The 22,159-nt window shown below is 37.9% G+C and overlaps 2 protein-coding genes across 3 annotated transcripts; both read left to right on the top strand.

The window, feature by feature from the left end:
- On the top strand, nt 1-4,002 carry cryba1b (crystallin, beta A1b). Its single transcript, XM_039675702.2, has 6 exons — nt 1-172; nt 1,097-1,169; nt 1,628-1,746; nt 1,834-1,975; nt 3,121-3,263; nt 3,442-4,002. The coding sequence occupies exons 1-6, from the start codon at nt 114-116 to the stop codon at nt 3,587-3,589; spliced, it is 684 nt and encodes a 227-aa protein (XP_039531636.2). The 5' UTR covers nt 1-113; the 3' UTR covers nt 3,590-4,002.
- Nucleotides 4,003-6,480: 2,478 nt separating this feature from the next.
- On the top strand, nt 6,481-21,818 carry cpdb (carboxypeptidase D, b). Of its 2 annotated transcripts, none has more exons than XM_039676853.2 (21): nt 6,481-7,228; nt 8,432-8,634; nt 8,711-8,853; nt 9,563-9,729; nt 9,809-10,143; nt 11,185-11,379; nt 11,454-11,636; nt 11,713-11,795; nt 11,871-11,961; nt 13,036-13,181; nt 13,263-13,432; nt 13,517-13,786; nt 14,519-14,714; nt 16,773-16,911; nt 16,999-17,130; nt 17,557-17,652; nt 17,929-17,990; nt 19,203-19,334; nt 19,435-19,620; nt 19,921-20,017; nt 21,567-21,818. In XM_039676853.2, the coding sequence occupies exons 1-21, from the start codon at nt 6,606-6,608 to the stop codon at nt 21,776-21,778; spliced, it is 3,861 nt and encodes a 1,286-aa protein (XP_039532787.2). In that variant the 5' UTR covers nt 6,481-6,605; the 3' UTR covers nt 21,779-21,818. The 2 variants fall into 2 exon arrangements, with proteins under 2 accessions (XP_039532787.2, XP_039532788.2); XM_039676854.2 differs by having other exon boundaries at nt 6,483-7,228; nt 11,188-11,379.
- Nucleotides 21,819-22,159: the final 341 nt, after the last annotated feature.

Here is a 22,159-nt window from a genome sequence, read left to right on the forward strand (position 1 = left end):
CAGAAAGGTTCAGGACAGAAACAAAAGGCATCCAAAGCAAAGTGCTGACCGCAGCCGGGGTGTGTGAATCAGGGAGCCCCATTGAAGCGGCGTCTGTATAAATAGCCCCACAGATGCCTGAGCAGGAGACCGCGTGCTGGATTCCCTCAACGCACACAGCTCATTCTGTTAGGTAAGTCTGGTAAACCCCGTACCTATGCCAACTCGAAACCGGATAGTGATTAAACCAGCTTGGAACACCATAGTGAGCATTAATTAGGCAGACTTATCAAACAATGATCCACTGATACAATCAGACATGCTAAATTATAATTAAGATAGGGGAGGTTTTAATTAAGAGGTTTTAATTAGCAGACCTGAGTAATATAAGCCACTCGGTTTAATTGATACAACAGTGTTCAGGCTTGTCATACATGTCATTATTTATAACAAGCACTTGTCCTTTTTTTCTCACAGTAAAAACAAGTTAGTCTACCAACGCGTGAAACTTAACTTAGGCTGACTTGTTTTGACCCGGATTTCTTTTAGATGAACAGATGTGCTTGTTGTTATCAATGTGTGGGTTTTTTATCCTGCCCATCCTCCACTGTGATTGGACAGCTGATTGAAAAGTGACAGTGATGAACGTTTTAACCAAAGTTGAACATTTTAAAATTCTCGGCGTCCGGTGGGAAAATGCCATGGGTTCAGCTTTTCGTTACGACGCTCCCATTGAAAACAATTGAAAAAATGCTCTGGCCATTTGGGAAAAAACACCCACTAATTTTAGCATTTATTTATTTCTTTTTTTGGGTACACTGTAAAAAGAAATCCTGTAAAAAAAAACAGTAAACTACTGGCAGCTGTGGTTGCCAACATCATACCGTAACTAAACGGTGTGTTACTGTTTTTGTGTTAGAGTATATAGCTGTTAAATCAAAGTTTTATTCTGTAGCTAACAATACAGTATTTAGCTGTTAATTTCAAAAACAGTATTTTTACGGTATGATGCTGGCAACCACAGCTGCCAGTAGTTTACCGTTTTTTTACAGGATTATTTTTTACAGTGAGCAGTGTTGTGAACTTCTGACATGACTGTCTGTTTCCTGGCATGCAGGTCAGTCAGCGCTGATATATCTGCAACAATGGCTCTGACAAACCCTATGTCAATGCCCATGGGACCATGGAAGGTAGGCATATAGTGATTTAATTTTATTTCTAATTAATTAATTTTAATTTCCCTCATGTTTTTTCCAAACCTGAATGAGTTTCATTCTTCTGTTGAACACAAAAGAAGTTCAGAGATAATTTAAAGAAAAGATCATTTAAAGAGTGTTGGTAGCCAGACTTGATGGTAGCCATTGACTTCCATAGTATTTTTTTCCCACTACGGATGTCAATAGGGTCCATCAACTGTTTGATTACTATATATTCTTTAAAATATTTTTGTTTCTTCAATAAAAAAAATTATATATATATATATATATATATATATATTTTTTTTTATTTTTTTTGTGTGTGTGTTCAACAGAAGAAATGAACACAGGTTTAGAACAACCTGAGGGAGAGTAAGTGATTTCATTTTTAGGTGAACTATCCCATTAATTAAATCATGCTAAACAAAAGATACTGTTTCTTTCTTTCCCAGATTACCGTTTATGACCAGGAGCATTTCCAGGGCAGGCGTTGCGAGTTCACCGCTTGCTGCCAGAACATCATGGAGTTCGGCATGGAGACCGTCCGCTCCCTGAAAGTGGAGTGTGGCGCGTGAGTAAAAGCACACTTCTATGATTACCAAAGTAAATCTCTCTTCCTCTCTCCAACCCTTGTCCTAATTGCCTCTTGTGACTCTAGCTGGATAGGTTTTGAGCACTCTACCTTCAATGGTCAGCAGTTCATCCTGGAGAAGGGAGATTACCCATGCTGGGAGGCCTGGAGTGGAAGCAATGCCTATCGCATCGAGAGGCTGATGTCCTTCCGCCCCATCTGTTCTGCTGTGAGTGAGACCATCTGCACCAGAACACGAAATACACCCACCAGTAGACTTTCCGATCATCACTGTTTCTGAAAAGTGAGTGTAGATAGATGGCGTTAAAAAAGCAGGGCAAAACCAAGTGGATCACCATCTTTGTTGATCCTGGAACATCATTCTAATCAACCAATCAGATCTGAGGGACAAGTTTACAGTTTAAGTCAAGTTTAGACTTAAAACTAGAATTAGGTTCTTCAACACTGTAAAAAAATATTGTTGGATTAACTTAAAAAAAAAAGTAACCTGGCTGCCTTAAAAATGGAAAAATTGAGTTAATCCAATGAAGGTGATTGAATTAATCATCAGAAACGTAAAATATTATGTTATCTGAACTACATAAATTATTTAGGTTGATTTGACAAAAGAAATAATGTTGTGATTAAAAATCATGAAAATATTTTTTACAGTGTTAATAACCTATAATTTCCCTCTGATTTTAGGGATAAAGTTTTTGTTTGGGGGTACATTTTCGGACAGGAATGCAAAATCAGGCAGTATGAGAGAGGTATACTGATAATAAAAATTAAGGATATGCTCCATTCAGAATTAAATTGAGGAAAAATGTAATTTGAATTGAGCCAGCACACAGGTTCCAGTAAGCATAATTCAAATTACATTAAATTTTTCAATATGAATTGCCTATATACATGTAAGGGGCATTATCAAAAATTAATTATAAAGTCCAAAATATTTGCATATATATTTATATAAAAAAATGAAAATATGTTTGAAGTCATCTTTATTTATACATTTATTATTATTTTAATTATTTACAATTTACATACATCATATCATTCACAAAAGACATCTAAATTTGAATTAATTAAAAAAGCAATTTTAAATTAAAAATAAATGTTTGAAAAGCCAAAGATTATTTATTTTCTTACTCATTTTACGGAGCGTTATGGAAGAACATTTCCCAGAATGCAATTTCTTGTTCATTTTAAGTATTACACCGCAGTGCGATGCATGAAATTTCTTTAAATTGCACTGCAGTAAATTCCATTCCCATTTGCAATTTGGTTCATCATCCTGTGAGACGTGGCCACTGCCAGTTTAATTCAAGTTCCAAGTCATGAGCCGAAATGTTGTTCTTCATTCTGAAACAGATGCACAAGGATTCCCGTATGATGCTTTTCGAGTGTGAGAACATGGGTGGAAGGCAGTGGGAGGTGTGCGGTGACTACCCCTCTCTGCAGGCTATGGGATGGTGCAACAACGAGGTCGGCTCCATCCAAGTCATGAGTGGCGCGTGAGTACCATTGCTCCAATGGATTTTGATCGTCTGATTAACTGGTTAGGGTCCAAACAGTGGCTTGCATTCTGGCTTTTTGATCTGCATGTGAGAAAGGAGCGCGAGTGCTTCGGTTCGGGAGACGTTTGAGACCTCGTGTGCTCCATGGTAACATGCTGTGTTCCTATTTCTCTAGCTTTGTATGCTACCAGTATCCTGGTTACCGTGGTTACCAGTACATTATGGAGTGCGACTGCCACGGAGGCGAGTACAGGCACTACAGGGAGTACGGCTGCCACGCTCAGACCCCTCAGATCCAGTCTATCCGTAGGATCCAGCACTGAGAGGAGCCAGCTGTGTCCTTCCTCTCTTCTCCCTCCCGTCTTCTTCCTCCTGAGCCCTTAAATCCTCCACTTCCTCCATCCCTCCGTTTTCCAGCCATGCAAGACGGTTTGTTGACCACGACGGCTGGCTGGTACACTGGTGTTACACCAATGTAACAAGTCCACAGCACTTTTTTTACCCACTACACGAGGAAAGAAAGACAAACTATTGACGGCAGGAACGACGAGATAAAACCCGCAGAAGAAAAAGTCCTGTATGATTCCAGCCGGACGGACGTGGTGTGAAGCTGAGAGCGTTGCTCTACTTTCGTCATGACTTGATCATCATGATCGTAGCCATTGCAGTTTTCATGGTCAACATCTGTACGATTTTTGATGAATAAAGAACATGAGTATACAATTTGAGGAAACACAAAAACAGAATACTTGATATCAGCTGACTGTAGTGTGTGGATCTTTCCTGACCTTACATGAACATCAGGACTCTCACAGATTCAAGTCTCACAGATGAGCGTAAAATGAGAAGGTGGAATGAATTGTCTAAAATTAAATGAAGTGAAAAGATACAAGGTGTCAGAAGAATTTACAAGGACAGCCTTTTGTTCAGTCTATATTAACATAGCAAGACCTCTAAGTATTTGTGTTTTCAAAATTGTAATCCACTAAACTAAATTACCTTTTGGTTACTGACACATACAAAATTAAATTAAATTAAATTACGGTGAGTAAAGTGGATAGGTGATAATGTTAGACATTACAAATGTAACAAACACAACAAAAATTGGAGTTTTTATGTTTAATTTTTCAACATTATTGGGTAAAAAAAATATCTCTAAAATGCAGCTGTATTAGGGTGGAGACCCCCAGTGACCACAAGAGGGAACTAGAGGGTCCATAGAAATAATGATCTGAAATTATGAGCCATATTTTAACAGCAAAAAATTGAATCTTAACCTAACCTATACAGTGCAGCATATACATTTCTCTTAGTTTCGTGCAGTTATCATGTAAAAAACAAATAATTAAATATTTGGAAACATTCATTTATATTGTAGCCTAATATATTTATAAAATGTTACTCTTTATATTTGCAATTTAATGTAAAATTAAATAGCTGCATTTATATTTTAGGAAGTGGGTCTTTGGAAGAAGATCATCATATATCGGGGGCAAAAGTTTCATAAAACTGACAGCACTGGGTGTTTAAATGCCATTTTAAACAGCATCCTAGAGGGTGACATGGTGCTCTCCATTTAAAACTATTTTGAACTAAGTTTTCACATTTTAAACATACAATTTTTTATGACTTCATATTACATGCAATTGAGAGACTCTCTTTCTCTCTTTCGCTGCTCCAGCGGTATGATCTTATAGAAGCTTGTTTCCGCCACTGAATTAAAATAATTATAATAATTTGCGACTTTATATCTCATGACGTCAGAATTGTGAGAAATAAAGATGCAATTGCGAGATATAAAGTAGCAATTATAAGAAATAATGTCACAACTCTGAAAAAATAAGAACTGAGACTTTTTATCGCACAATTCTGACTTTTTTCCTCACAATTGTGAGTTTACATCTCGCAATTCTGACTTTATAACACATAATTGCGAGTTTATATCTCGAAATTCTGACATCTTGTTATAAGGCCAATTCTATTAAGGGGGGGGAAAAGACTAACTTTTCTCCTCAGAATAGTTTATCTGACAATTCTGACTTTATATCTCGCAATTCTGACTTAATAACATGCAATTGCAACTTTATATCAATCAATTCTGACTTTATATCTCTCAATTCTGATTTTATATCTTGCAATTCTGATGTAAACTCGCAATTGTGAGAAAAAAAGTCAAGAGTTGTGAGATAAAAAGTCGCAATTACCTTTTTTATTTTTCATTAAGTGACGGAAACAAGCTTCCATGCAGCTTTTGTATAGTTTGTGCCTTCCGTTTAATAATAACTTGAAACATAGCAAGCAGCTTCAGTAGCCTAATGAAAATATTTGTGTTGTCATAGAAACAAGAAAAAATATTTAAACAATTTAATAATCAATTAAAAGGGAATTTATTATACCTGTATATGATATTACACTGCACACACATCAGACCAGTGGTTTTGGAAACTGGATGGATGGATGATGCAGCAGCGGACGCCATCTTTTTTCGAGACCGGGCGGGATATCTTCTGAAATGGCAGTATGTGACAAAAGCAGTATGTCTGAATTAACAGTAGGCCTACTCATGAGGGAGTAGCCAAAAAGAACTCGGATGACCAACTTCTTCCAGGAAGATTCTGAGGTGTGCAAATGAAAAACACTTTACTATCCCATGAGGCCACGGGAGAGGATTTGAGAATGGCGGTGAAGCGACGCAACTGACGCTCGTAGGTCACGTGATTAGAGCAACATGGCGATGTACGTCCAGATTATTCACACTCATGGTATAAAATATACCTTCTTTTTTAGCCGTCGTGAATCACTTAATCAAGTACTCAAGAGAGGATGTGATTCAGACGCTGCCCAACAGTTCATTCATCGCGAGTCGCGACCCTCAGTGTATGGGTATTCAGTTATACACTCGTGGTTTCTAACACCACTACAAATGGCTTTCCCCTCATAAAGTGCCATAAACATGATGGCAATTTTTAACTTCTCGCTTTATTATGCAAGGTAACTCCAAATAAAAGCTAGAAGGTGAATAAACTCATTAAAATCATTATGACTAAATACAGCACCTAAAATACACTTTTCATTAATACAATTAATTTAATGGTCGAAAATGTTACGGACTTTTGCCAAGTAGGCCTAATTTACCCTTTAAACGGCAGTGGTTTAATCCATCGTTTTAGTTTGGCCCTGTGCAAACTAATTACTGATTAAGCCAAGTGGAATCTATTAGTGTCCCTAATTTTGATTCTAAGGGTTTAACTTGCAGACCAAACGAAGACCAATTTTGAAATGGCGCAACAAAAAAACTGACAATAAAACGACAAACAAAGGGTTATTTTTAAATGTCAAATGTTCGCAAACCACTACAAACGCGGCGCAATGCATATTCTGTGGCTCATTTTGCCGCACATTTTAATAGTTCCACACGAAACACTTGGTTTGAGACACACCAACAATGTGAATGAAGAGACATACTGGGGATATTACAACTATGCTGCCATGACCGACCGTCTTCAGAGTTTTTCTCTCAAATACTCGCATATCTGCCGCCTCGCGAGCATCGGACAGTCCGTCGAGGGAAGGGAGCTTTGGGTCATGAGAATAACAACGAATCCGAGTACGGACGAACCGGGCAAACCCAGGTTCAAGTATGTTGGAAACATTCACGGAGACGAGGCTTTATCAAGGCAGGTGTTAATGTATCTGATTGAGTACCTGTTGACTCAGTATGGCCGTGATGTGAGAGTGACGGAGCTGGTGAACCGAACGGACATCTATATACTGGCCAGCATGAATCCTGACGGATTTGAGCGCGCGTCGGAGGGAGACTGCACTGGAAGTGCCGAAGGCCGCGAGAACGCAAGACATTATGACCTCGACAAGAGTTTCCCAGACCAGGATAAGCCCTCCAGCAAGACTTCAGATGATACACCCGAGGTCACGGCTGTATTGAGATGGATTCTTGAGAAAAAGTAAGTTGGCCGTGTGGTTAAATATTTTATTCAAAGATTGTAGTCAATTGTAGTATGCATTAAAGGAGTAGTTCACTTTAAAAAAAAAAAAAAAAAACTTTTGCTGAAAATTTATTCACCCCCATGTCATCCAAGATGTCCACGTCTTTCTTTCTTAATTCGAAAAGAAATTAAGTTTTTTTTTTTTTTTTTGCTAAACATTCCAGGATTTTCTCCATATAATGGACTTCAATGGGAACCAAACGGTTCAAGGTCCAAATGAGCGTTTCAGTGCAAACTGTTCAAAGGGCTTTAAACGACACCAGAATGAATAAGGGTCTTATAAATATAAAAGTGAACAATTTCTTTAAGTCATTTTTTTATTGAAATCATTTTCCAATAGCCTCTCATAGTTTTCTAAAACTACAATTTTGTTATTTTAAATAAAATACAAATATTAGAGGGATAATGGTTACCTTAATGAAATAATTGTATTGAATCACTGACCGATAATTAAAAAAAAAAAAAAAAAAAAACGAGCCTGTTCGACCAAATGTTTGAGCACAGTAACTAGCCTATATTTTATTGAGAAATGATTGAGCCATCTCTACCATCTGTTTGAGTTATGTTATGCCATAAAAATACACCAGATGTCACAGTGTCAATCAACAACACAACAGCACTTGAAATTTTGTAAGGTAAGCATATTTTTTGATATATTAGCTGCACTGTAAGAGCCCTAACTTTACATTTTTTTTGTTTGGTGCCATGAAAAACGTAAGTATGTTTTTATTTATTTATTTATTTATTTATTTAAAAAAAAAAACATGCTCAACCAAATGGTTGATTTGGCACATAACCATCACCTTTTTGAGAATGGACTTTACAATGCACTATTAAAACTTGGTTGTAATTCAAGAATGCTTTAGAATATATACCTATATATTTTTTTAGTTTGGTCTTGTTTTAAAGAAAACACTCAGCAGATTAATGCTGAAGTAAAAGCACTTAAAAAAATGAAAGTATGAACAAGTTATGGAAGTTTTAAATTTACAGTAAATCAAATATACTGTACTTAATATTTTTTCTTTTATATAAAACATATATTTTACAAAATCAAAGCCATATATCTAACCAAGTTGTGTTCCAAATTTGAAGTTGATATCACAAAAATTGATATTTTGTTTGGTGGTTTGAGATTGTTGACTTTGTCGCCTTTTCAAGGTTCGTCTTGTCTGGTAGTCTACGTGTGGGCTTGGTGGGGGCCAGCTTCCCTTTTGATGACGACAGTACTTCTGCAAGCCCAGGCCTGATCGCCGATGAAGACCTATTTCGCCATATAGCACAAACCTACATTGAGAAGCATCCCATTATGAATATGGACAATCCTGACTGCCCTGGTGATCCTAACAAAAGCTCCGGAGATGGTATCACAAACTGTTGGACATAAGTCAGGTATTTTAACCAAGTGAAACTCTATTGATCGTTGGTTTGGTGTCGCAGGGGGAATGCAGGATTTCAACTACCTCAAAGGGAACTGTTTTGAAGTCACTTTTAAATTCAGCTGCTGCAAGTATCCACCAGCTTCTCAGCTTTACACCGAGTGGACCAACAACAAGGAAGCCCTTCTTGCCTACATACAGAAAGTGAGTTGATTGGGATGTTTAGCGTGTAGAATGGCATACTGCTTGTTCAACAAAACTCATGATTGCTATTAGATGTAAGCAGTAACTTCTTATGGATGCCAACACCTCATATGTGTAAAGAAAATGTATTTGCTGACAGTAGTAATGGGAGAAATGAGCTTTGAAAAGCTTCGAATCAATTCAACAAAAATGATTCAGTGTGTCGAAGCGTTGGAAACGCCACACGCTGGTGACCCCTGCTGGTCAGAACGGTGTAAATGCAACAACTCGGGCCAAACATGTATGAATAACCCTTTTACAAACCTATTGCAAATGCAATTTGCCTTACTGTAAGGTAAGCTTTTTTTTTTAACATATTAGCTACACTGTAAGAGCCCTAACTTTACAAAATTAATTATACTAATGTCTAATTAAAATGTATAAAACTGATCCGAGATCAGGTAAAGCGTTTGATAGATGCTCTGAGCCACTGCTTCAAAACCTTTACAAATACTTTGTTTCGAAAGTGCCCATCTCTAATTGACCGTTTCCTTCAAAATAACTTGATTCAGTCAAGTCAAATTGAGTCGTTTACTCACTTCAGTTCACTTCATTCTACATGAAGCATTTGAGGTGAGATAACATGTTTCCTTTGAGTGGAACTATTGTCCACAATTTAATTAAATTATTATTTTTAATGATATCAAATCTCATTTTACTTCTGTTTAAGGCTCATATTGGTGTGAGAGGTTTCGTAATGACCAGATCAGGCTTTGGTCTCCCGGATGCAACAATCTCTGTGTCTGGAATTGATCACAACATCACGAGCTGGACGTTTGGGGATTATTATCGCCTGCTGCTCCCTGGAAGATATGACATCACTGCTAGCTCACCTGGGTGATTATGTGTAGATGCTTAAAAGTAAAATGATGAGCTGGAATTAATCCATTAATGGAAATGTTCGTGTTTCCTCCAGGTACCTTTCAAATACTGTGAAGAATGTGCCGGTGATCGAAGGCAAAGCCACACTGCTAAACTTCACTCTTGAGAAACCGCTTGAGGAAATGTTAATGTTAGGTCACTCTGAACGACACACTAAAGATCTGAGCACACCAGGGCCTCCCTCCTCAAAATATCCAATCCAGTCTTTGGAATTCAAATATCATAGTTATGATCAAATGGAGATGATGTTGCAACTGTTTAGTGCTATCTATCCATCCATCACTTCTCTGAACTCTGTGGGACGGTCAGTGCAGGGCAGGAATCTTTATGTGATGGAGATTTCCACCAATCCTGGTGTTGATCAGCAAGGTGCAATTGCATACAGTCGCATTTTTATATTATTTATGTGTAACACACTAGGTTAATAATTTTCTTAACTCTTATGCACCCTCCTATGAATTAATTTGATCAGAAATAGAATACCTAAAAGCCTTTTTATACATAAATATATTTTCAAATGTAATTTTGTTCCTTTAACGGAAAAGCTGATTTTTTTACGGTTTCTGTCTTCAGTGTCCCATTATCCTTCAGAAATATTCTAATATGGTGATTTGCTGCTCAATTATTAATAAATAATTAATAATAAGATTTAATGATGACTAGACTGTACAAAAGAACAGCATTAATTTGAAATAGAAATATTTGGCAACATTGTCACTTTTGATCAATTTCATTTCAAAGTAATAATTTAAAAGGAATCAAAAGTACCAATTTCTTTTAAAATCTTAAAAATGTCTTGTAAGCTGACAAAAGTAATAGGAGAAATGAGCTTTGAAAGAGCTTCGAATCAATTCAACAAAAATGATTCAGTGTGTCGAAGCGTTGGAAACGCCACACGCTGGTGACCCCTGCTGGTCAGAACGGTGTAAATGCAACAACTCTGGCCAAACATGTATGAATAACCCTTTTACAAACCCATTGAAAATGCAACTTGCTATACTGTAAGGTAAACATTTTTTTTTTTACATATGATATTAGCTACACCGTAAGAGCCCTAACTTTTTTACATATTAGCTACACCGTAAGAGCCCTACAAAATTAATTATACTAATGTCTAATTTAAAAACCCCACATTTTTCAATGGTAGTGTATCATGTTATCAATACTGATAATTAGATATCTTGAGCAAAAAATTAGCACAAGGATCACGTGACACTGAGGAAAATTCATAGGAATAAATGGCATTTAAAAACATATTTAAACAGATTTTTAATTTTTTTCGTTAATTTTTTTTTTGCTGCATTTCTGATCAAATAAATGCAACTTTGGTAAGCAGGAGAGACTTTCAAAATATCCAAACCTTTGACTGCTAGTTTAGTTTACATTGATGCGTCCTCCCCTTACTTTAAGCAGGCAAACCAGAGGTCATGTTTGTGGGTAACCTGCATGGAAACGAGTTTATCGGCCGTGAGATTCTCCTAAACCTGGTTGAATACTTGTGCCGCAATTATGACAAAGATCCATTGGTCACGCGTCTGGTCAATAGCACAAGAATTCACGTCATGCCTTCCATGAACCCAGATGGGTATGAATTCGCGCTAAAAGGTACAAGCAAAATAAACTGGCAGGTTGTTTAATTGCTCTCTTCTGTATTTACACTGATTTTTTTTTTCTCGTAGCTCACAAGGAACGGGTCTCAGGAGACCAGAGTATTATTGGACGCAGTAACAGTCACCGTGTTGACCTGAATGCGAACTTCCCTGAACAGTCACAATCGAAGAACACTGTTGAAGCAGAAACTCAAGCTGTGATAAACTGGATCAAGGCCCATTCCTTTGTGCTGTCTGCAAGTATTCGTGGAGGTACAGAAAGAAAGTACAGAAAGTTTCTCAATGTTAATTAATATTTTTAAAACTGAACTGCCGTTGTTTTCTGCAGGGTTTAGGGGAGTCGTGTATCCGAGTTCGCTTGACTCCACGGATGAGAACATGTTTAAATCAGTCGCAGAAGCCTTTTATTTGGTGTGTGTTTTGGATGCTGTATATATCATGAATTGTTTCAAATTTAATTTTACTGACTCGCTTTATTGTTTCCAGCAATCTCAGGCTTTTCAAGAGCCCCAAGCTTGCGACGTGTCAAGAACCAGACAGAGAAAGCGCTCAAAGCAACGTCGTCCTGCGGTCACAGGTCAGACTGAAGCGTAATCGCTTATCAAAGTCATAATTAAAGAAAATATCTGTATTTACAATAGCCTTAATTCAGTATTTTCAGCCTCATTTCATACAGTCTTCAGTGATCCTTCAGAAATCATTCATGCTGATTTACATTTAATTATTTAGAAGGATCTTTTATCCAAAGCAACTTGCATCTGAGGAGAACAATAGAAGCAATCAGGGCAACGATATACAAGTGCTGTAGTACAGTTAAAACATTGCAAGGGTTTTTTTTTTATATCAGAAAAACATTTACTCCTTTAACATTTATTCCTGTGATCAAAGCTGAATTTACAGCATCATTACTCCAGTCTTCAGTGTCACATGATCCTACAGAAATTATTATAATATGATGCTCAAGAAACATTTATGATTATTATCCATGTTGAAAACAGTTTTTTTTTACATTTTTATTTCAGGATTCTTTGATGAATAGAAAGTTCAAAAGAACAGAATTGATCTGAAATGGAAAGCTTTTGTAACATTAAACACTAACATTCAAAAGTTTGGGGTCAGTAAGAATTTATTTTTTGTTTTTGAACATACTTTTATTTATCAAGGATGAGTTAAACTGATCAAAAGTTACAGTAAAAACATTTATAATGTTAGAAAAGATTATATTTTAAATAAATGCTGTTCTTTTAAACTTTCTATTCATCGTAGAATTTTGGGGGGGGAAATGGTACACGACTGTTTTCAACATTGAAAATAATAATTTATGTTTTTTGAGCATAAAATCAGCCTATTAGAATGATTTCTGAAGGATCATGTGACACTGAAAACTGATGTGTAATCCGCAACAGTAATGATGTTGAAAATTCAGCTTTCAAATTACTTTTTAAAATAGAAAACGGTCATTTTAAATAGTCATAATATTACCGTTTGTCATTTTTTTGTCATCAAATAAAGCAGCCTTGGTGAACAGAAGAGACTTCATTTAAAAACATAAATCTTACTGATCTAAAACTTTTGACCTTGATACTGACCCCAAATCATTATTTTATTACATTTTGTTCCAACATTGTTTTTGCCTTCTGCACACTGGTAGGAACTGATATGCTGACTTGGGCGTATCAAGGCACTGACACGTTAGCCGTTAGCATCGGCCTGAGCTGTGAGCTGCTCCCACCGGAGGATTCGCTCTCAGAATACTGGGAGAAGAATCACAAAGCGCTCTTACAGTTCATTCAGCAGGTGACTCATTTTTAATCATGTCGCATTGCATTTCCGATGAGCTAAACATGTGCATGGTTTATGTGATGTCCCGTATGTCAGGTTCATATGTTTGTGAGGGGTGTGGTGACTGATAGTCAGTCTGGAAAAGGCATCGCTAATGCCACGGTTGTGGTGGAAGGCTCAGGTCATCAAATCCGCACCAGCCGCACAGGCCAATACTGGAGACCCCTCGCTCCTGGTTCTTATCATCTCACAGCCTCTGCTCCAGAGTGAGCCCTTACCCTTCAACAGAAATCTCCCAGTTATAAAATGGGTCAGCCATTACATTTCTTGTGCTATTTCTATTCCCCCAGTTATACTCCGATGTCGGCATCCGTCCGGGTGTTGACGTCTCGGGTGGAGCAGGTGGACTTTAAGCTGACCAGAGATGCATTGCAGCCATCTAGCGTAGAACAGAAGGACTTTGAGAAACTGGTGGAGCAGCTTTTAGTCCCTGGCGGGCTGGATCGGATGGTCCGCGGCCTTCTACCTGCTCAGACCCTGGAGTACCGAACCTACAAGGAACGCTCCGAGTTCCTGAGAGGACTGACATTAACCTTCCCTCACATCACACGGCTGTACAGGTATGTAATCCTGAAGATGTGTCTTTATCAAGTGGTTGGCCGTGCTTGCTGAGCACTTGGAGAATGAGATGTTTTAGTACCCACCTGCCATACCAACCCACTCAGAACACCCTAGCCAAGCATCACGCACATTTTTGTAGTTATGTGATGCAAAATAAGTTCATTGAATGGAGATTTGATTAGAAAATGCCAAATATCGGCCGATAATATCGGTGTGGCTCTAAAATATCGGCATCGGCAGTAATAATAGCCGATAAATGAATATTTCAAAAATAAAAAAAACTGACGAATCACACTTCAACCATGTCATAAGTGTTGTCAAAAAGAGCAGGGAAAGGGATGAGCGAGCTGACATAATTATAAGGTACTGTAGCTTATAACTGTAAGGCAATGTAGGGACTAAGTGTTATTTAATTTATTAGAACTTTAAAATATTTTGATGTTCTGTTGTGACAATAGAAACAAGTTTCTTCTTAAAATGTATTATCATATTATTTCAGTTAAAACATAACTAATGTTATGGAAATCTGTTAATATTTTGTTGCGCGTTTCTGAAATAAGAATAATAATAATATCGGCCGATATATCGGATTTTAAAACCAACAAATATTTGTATCGGTATATCGGCCTTCAAAATCCTTTATCGGTCGGGCTCTAGTTTTGATGGAAAATATTGTGAAACTTCAAATGTCATTGTTTAAATCGTCACTTTTTTTTTTCTCTTGGGGTCAGTTTGGGTCAAAGCACTGAGTTCAGAACTATATGGGCCCTTGAGATCGCTGGCAATTTGAAGATGTCTCAACCTGCCGAGCCCAAGATCCGCTTTGTGGCCGGAGTCCATGGGGATGCGGCGGCAGGTCCAGAGCTACTGCTCGAGTTTGCTTCTGCTCTCTGCCTCAACTATCGCAGGAATCTCGCCATCACCAAGGCAAGCTTCACAAAACATTGTGTCCTCTTGTAAAAACAATGAAATATAGTAGTTTCTCTCACCTTATATTATTTCCAACACCAGCCCTGCGTTTGCTCACAGAAGTTGAACGGAAAGTTTCCAGAGGGAGTGCAAAAATGTGTATATGCATGTATGAGTGTATATGACTGATTCTGCAATGTTGTCACATTTTAACAATTTTTGGCTGGATTTTGCGAACAAAAAAGGTCCATTGTACCCCTTTTCCACCAAAAAAGAACTGGTTTGGAACTGGTGCTGGTTCAAAGTTGGTTCGGAGTTGGTTCAACTTGCGAACCGCTTCAGAACCTGTTTGTTTTTCCACTGACTAGAGCGCCCAGGGAACAACGTCGTTACGTCGCCATGCGTCTTAGCTAGAAACGCTTGCAAGTACAACATTACTTTCGGATTTTCTCTAACTTGTGTACCAAGAAAGCTTGGTTTAGAAAGAAAGGAGTAGTTCACTTTTGAAAACTTTTGCTGATAATTTACTCACCCGCATGTCATCCAAGATGTCCATGTCTTTCTTTCCTCAGTCGAAAAGAAATTAAGGTTTTTGATGAAAACATTCCAGGATTTTTCTCCATATAATGGACTTCAATGGGAACCAGACAGTTCAAGGTCCAAATGACAGTTTTAGTGCAGCTTCAAATGTCTTTAAACGACACCAGACGATGAATAAGGGTCTTATCATGCGAAACGATCGGTTATTTCAAAACTTATTCCAAAAATGTAACTTTTCTAAGGACAAATGCTAGCCTTGCTCTATTCTGTGAGGCGCGTTTGTAACGTCACGTAATACGTAATTACGTTCAAAAGGTCACGGGCGACGTAGCCGGAAATACAGAATCAAAATCGTCCGACATCGTTGTTTTACCTTTTAATTCCTTTTTTTGTAAACGGACTTTTGAACGTAATTACGTATTACGCAACGTTACAAACGTGCCTCACAGAATAGAGCAAGGCTAGCATTTGTCCTTAGAAAAGTTACATTTTTGGAATAAGTTTTGAAATAACCGATCGTTTCGCATGATAAGACCCTTATTCATCATCTGGAATCGTTTAAAGTCCTTTGAAGCTGCACTGAAACTGTCATTTGGACCTTGAACCGTTTGGTTCCCATTGAAGTCCATTATATGGAGAAAAATCCTGGAATGTTTTCATCAAAAACCTTAATTTCTTTTCGACTGAGGAAAGAAAGACATGGACATCTTGGATGACATGCGGGTGAGTAAATTATCAGCAAAAGTTTTTTCAAAAGTGAACTTATCCTTTAAAAACAACTTTTAATCTTTTCGATATGTAATTTTTTTCTGATAAGTTATGTACCCCTGTAATTGTGTCTTTTTTTCTTTCTTTCCATTTATTTGTTCTATATTGTGACTTTTCTTCTTTGCTTATAATGTCTTCAATAAAAAAAATTACAAAAATAGAAACGCTTGCGTTAACTTCAAGCACAACCATTACAAAGGCGGACTCCATCGTGTTTCTGCAAATGTTTCTCTTGGCTTTGCGATCCTTTATTATGGTCAGAAAAGATGTTTAGGACACATCTAAACCCTGACGTAAGCATGACGTGGTAAAAGAACAGTTCTAGTCTGGCCGAGAACCGGTTCTTTGGCTGTCGAAACACAAAAAAACTGGTTTGCACGCAGGCACCGGCTCCGAACCGGCTCTCAAAATGCTTTGGTGGAAAAGGGGCTTGTGAAAAGTTGAGCAACGTATGAAGCGCAACTCATGTAGAAGTCACTTTCAAACCAAAGATGATTTCTGTTGGTGAATCCAATCAATTTGTATGACCAAATTGAACATGTGAAATCTTCTTGGGGAACTCTTTTGGCCTTTCGCAAAACTCTTGATCACAGATCGAAACGACTGGATTTCGTCCATGTAATTTCGCAGTGGAATATTAAATGTAACCGGACCTTTAGGATTGGTCTGGTGTGCATTTACGATAGCGTTCATGTAGACGGCTTACTAGGTTTTGGGACGGAGTTTGTGTACCTGTCATCACTCCAGTTTTTGTGCCGTTCCTCTTAGCTGGTTGACCGGAGCAGGATCCTGATTCTCCCGTGTGTGAACCCTGATGGTAGGGAGCAGGCACTTGAAGGAGTCTGCTCTTCCAGTGTTGGGCACACCAATGCTCGTGGAATAGATCTGGATACTGATTTCTTCTATGGTCAGTCATTACTCTGCGTTGAAATGATGTCATTAACAAAATATTGTGTAATGTGTCAGTGAATATGACATTTGTATTTATACTTAGGCAATAAATCAGTGCAGCCAGAGACCCGTTCAGTGATGGATCTGATTTATGGAGGGGGTTTCTCTCTCTCAGTAGTGCTGGATGGAGGCTCTCTGTTGGCCACGTATCCATATGACAGACCTATTGAGCATGGTAACCAACAGCACAATATTTGTTTATATATGTTACTATTACCCATTCATTGTGTTGGATCCTAACTCCGCTTTTTTTTTTGGAAATAGGCTCATTTTACAACTCCCGCAGAGTTAGAAAATCGGCTGAATGGATTAGAAAACAGTACTGGGCGAGTTGTAAAATGAGCCTATTTCCAAAAAAAGTGGGTTAGTTCACCCAAAAATGAAAATTGTCAATAATGACTCTCCCTCATGTCGTCCCAAGCCCGTAAGACCTCCATTCATCTTCAGAACACAGTTTAAGATCGTTTAGATTTAGTCTGAGGGCTTTAATGACATCATTTTCATTTTTGGGTGAACTAACCCTTTTAATATTAAACTCTGTTATACTGTATAAACCTGCACAGTTCATAAATGAGTGATTGGGTTTATGATTTTCACCCAGAACAAAACGAGGAGACGTTGAGATATTTGGCTTCCTTGTATGCCAATAGTCATCCTTTCATGCACTTGGGTAACGTGAAATGTTCAAAAAAGTCAGGTAATGTTGAAAAGCAAAAAATTTACATAGCAAAATAATCCCAAAACATCAGGGGTGCCCAATCCTGCTCCTGGCGATCGACTGTCCTGCACAGTTCATCTCCAACCCTAATCAAACAGACCTGAATGTGATCCTAAAGACCTTAATTGGCTACTTCAGGTGTGTTTGATTAGGGTTTGAGATGAACTGTGCAGGACAGTCGATCGCCAGGAGCAGGATTGGGCACCCCTGCAAAACATGATATGAAGATGACTTCATCATTCTTTAACTCCACAGTGACAATCCCAGGAGGGATCCTGAAGGGTGCGGATTTCAGTTCTCACACTGGCAGTATGAAGGTATTGGATCATTTGAGATTGTCTGAATGGCTGATTTTTGTTTGTTTTTATTAGAGCCCGACCGATAAAGCATTTTGAAGGCCGATACCGATACAAATATTTTTGGGTTTTAAAATCCGATATTCCGATATATCGGCCGATATTTTATTTATTTATTTGAAACTGGACATGATAGTCACAAATTTTGTCATGCTTATTTGAGTTAAGAGAACTGATGGGGATGTCCTTTTAATTGTTATTCAAGCAATGTATGTCTCGTGACCAACTCAACGAGTGTTGCCAACAGGAACGGTGTAGAGTGCCCTCTGGTGGACAAACTATACAACTCCAACACTCATGACATGGTTCAAGCGTGTTTCGTCCTTTTTTATTTTATTTTTGAAATATTCGTTTATCCGCCATTATAACTGCCGATACCGATAGTTTGGAAAATGCCTAATATCGGCCGATAATATCGGTCTGCCGATATATCGGTCTGGCTCTAGTTTTTATGTTTTTAGATTGTTCTTGTCGTGATGTTTATCGCTTATGACTTGCTTGTTGGGACTCATTCATGTATTTAACACAATGTACATCAAATTATATGTATTCATTGATCCATTTTGGCCATGCTGGGCCCTGTTTACACCTGGTATCAAGGTCGATCGGATCACAAGCGGACGATACTAAATAAATTCGTAAACGGGGTCTAAAATGCTTTGCGCTTGTCTACTTTCAACCACTTCCAGAGGTGTTTAAAAACCCACTCAACCCGATTGCTTTCGTAGTGTAAACGCGCATGTGTTCGAACAGCCGCTTAAAGACCGCCTGCTCTCCGTCTACTGACCTAATGCGAAAAACGTTATAAGAACGGGATTTAAACTTTGTTGGCTGGAGACCCATGATTGGGCTTGGTTCGTTTTTCATCTTCAAAACATGAAAAATCATTCCTGATATCTAACACGCACTTACAGCATTTGGTGCGGTCTTGTGGCTGTCCGAGCCGAAACCAAAGCTCTAGCTCTCCGTATGTTTTTCCGTCGAGTTCATATGTAAATTGCATAACTGTTTAAAATGCAGAACTGTTTCAAATGATCAAGCGTTCGCTCTAGTTCACCAAAATGAAATCTGTCATTTAGCTCAGTTATCTTCTAATCTTTTACTCCAATCTTATTTTCTGCATATCTCTTCTTATGTCTTTTTTTAAAGAAACTACAAATGTTTCTCTTTCAGGACTTCAGTTTGGATGTGGGTGTTTGCCCTGAGATCAATGTGTACACTGGCTGTTGTTTGTTCCCACCTGAACGTCAGCTCTTCTCGATGTGGATGGAAAACCGAATGCCTCTTTTCCGCATGCTGCTGGAGGTGGACACGCTCGAACTAACTTCTCATCTTCTCAAAATTTAGCCAGACATATTTTCAAGCACCCCAAACTTACCGTATTTAAACCTATGTTTTCCTGAAGGTTCACAGAAGTCTGAGTGGTTTTGTGAGGGATAGTAAAGGCCACCCAGTGTCGGATGCTGTTGTGATGGTGAACGGCTCTGTGACTGTTCACGCAGACCGTCAGGGTCACTTCACCACTCTTGTGGCTCCAGGCACACTTCAGCTGCAGGTTCAGGCCCATGGATATCAGCAAGTGCTCCAGCAGGTGTGTTTTAGTAGCTAACGGTGTGTATGTGTGTGTATATATATATATATATACACATACATACATACATACATACAGATGAAATGATCCAAAATACATAATTGAGAAAATGCATAACCAGCCAGTGTTCAAAACTCTGTTTGCCTTAGCTTGATTTAAAGCGGTAAGCTTGTAATGTTTTTAACTCCAGTGGTACTGTAGTGTAATAAAAAATAAAATATTAAGCTGAAGCAGGTTAATATTAAGCAGGTTAAACTGCACACATTCTACAATTCTCTCATTCTCCGTCTGTGGTTTTAGGTGAATATATCCTCAGACAGAGTGACCAGTCCCATTGTGATTGCCTTCACAGCAGACAGGGCTCCCCTCAGCCGGGGAGTGTTTGTCATTGCCACAGGTAAATCTTAACACTTGTTCTAATTCCAGTGATCTCATTGGTCAAAAGAAGTTGATATTAAATGAGTAGCTATTATGCTTTTCTCCCTGAAATCCTCTATTGTAGTCTTAAAGGAGTAGTTCACTTTTCAAAAAACTTTTGCTGATAATTTACTCACCCCCATGTCATCCAAGATGTCCATGTCTTTCTTTCTTCAGTCGAAATGAAATTAAGGTTTTTGATGAAAACATTCCAGGATTTTTCTCCATATAATGGACTTCAGTGGGAACCAGACGGTTCAAGGTCCAAATGAGAGTTTCAGTACAAACTGCAAACTGTTCAAAGGGCTTTAAACGATTCCAGACGATGAATAAGGGTCTTATCAAGCGACACGATCGCTCTGTTCGCTCACGTTCGTGACTCTCCTGTTCGAACTCGTTCAACAAAATGAACAAATCTTTTTCCGAATCAATTCGTTCGTTTCTTTCGCCGAATGAACCAAATGACTCTGAAAAAGATTTGTTAATTTTGATGAACGAGTTCGAACAGGAGTGCGTTACAGAACAGAGCAAGGCGAGCGTTTGAGCTTATAAAACTTATTTACTTATTTATAAAACGAGTGATCGTTTCGCTTGATAAGACCCTTATTCATCATCTGGAATCGTTTAAAGCCCTTTGAACAGTTTGCAGTTTGTACTGAAACTCTCATTTGGACCTTGAACCGTTTGGGTCCCATTGAAGTCCATTATATGGAGAAAAATCCTGGAATGTTTTCATCAAAAACCTTAATTTCTTTTCGACTGAAGAAAGAAAGACATGGACATCTTGGATGACATGGGGGCGAGTAAATTATCAGCAAAAGTTTTTTCAAAAGTGAACTAATCCTTTAAAGGCACAAAATGTAAGATTTGTGGATTTAAAATAATGCAAAAACCACTATAAAAATGTTATATATTGATATAGTTGATTTGTGTACTTATGTTATCCCAAATGTTTCCAAGATGAGATAAATCCATTTACTATTTTACTTCTATGGAAACACCAAAGATGTTTTAATATATTATGTGTTCTATTAGACAGGTGAACAACTGTTTGGATACCTTTATCAGAAAACGAATTTTTGAGTTTTATAGCTCGACACGGTTTGTTTTATTGTTTGAATCTTTTGTTTTACCGCGAGTAACATGTTTGCATCATGCGTGTTACACTAGTTTTTTCGCGGCTAACATAGCATAGTCAAAGAGCTTTATTTGTAGTAACAGTAATACAGCATTTTCTTCACCATACAATTTTTTTTTTTATAAATTGCATGCTGTTTAGCAACAAAAGTCACCCAGCTTTTATTAATGTGATATTCTATTATCAATCTAGCTTACTGGAGTGTGCAACAAGTGTCTCATACCAGCCATTCAACACACTCGAGCGTATCTTTGTTATAAATTCAGGTCATAATAATTATGAGCTAAGCAATTTCTACTTGTCAAACTCCCTCTGAGTGAACTGATGAATGACTTGAATGAAAGGACTCCTATAAAAATGTCGTAGTAAACTGTCCTTTATCCTCGTTTAGCCTCTTTGATGAGCATCTTGATCTGCGCTCTCCTCATCTGGCACCTTCGCTCTGCCAAGTTCAGCCGCATTCGAGACGGGGTTCGTTGGTTGCGTCGCAAGAGGGGAGACCTCCAAATGGAGGCGATGGCTTCAGAGAAATCACCCTTGCGAGAGGAATTTCTGGATGAGAGCGAGAGTGAGGATGACCCGTTCTTTGTGGAGCCAAGATGAATGTACGGTCACAACGTTTAATAAAATGTCACTGTCTTTATGCTCAGTAAGTCAAATGACTTTCCCACTACATTCATTCATTCACTATGAATTTAATATAAATATATGCATTTACCAGTCTTGTTACAAGAGCCCGACCGATAAAGGATTTTGAAGGATACCGATACAAATATTTTTTGGTTTTAAAATCCGATATATCGGCCGATATTTATAAAAAATAAAAAAAAAATCAGAAACGCGCAACAAAACATTAACAGATTTCCTTAACATTAGCTATTTGTAGTTAATTATGAGTTTTAATTAAAATATGATAATGCATTTTAAAAAGAAACTTAAAAGATTGGCATGGGGTACTTTACATAAGATCATCTTTCGATGCAA

The sequence above is a fragment of the Pimephales promelas genome, chromosome 19 (genome assembly GCF_988280905.1).
Source record: "Pimephales promelas chromosome 19, fPimPro1.hap1.1, whole genome shotgun sequence".
NCBI lineage: Eukaryota > Metazoa > Chordata > Actinopteri > Cypriniformes > Leuciscidae > Pimephales > Pimephales promelas.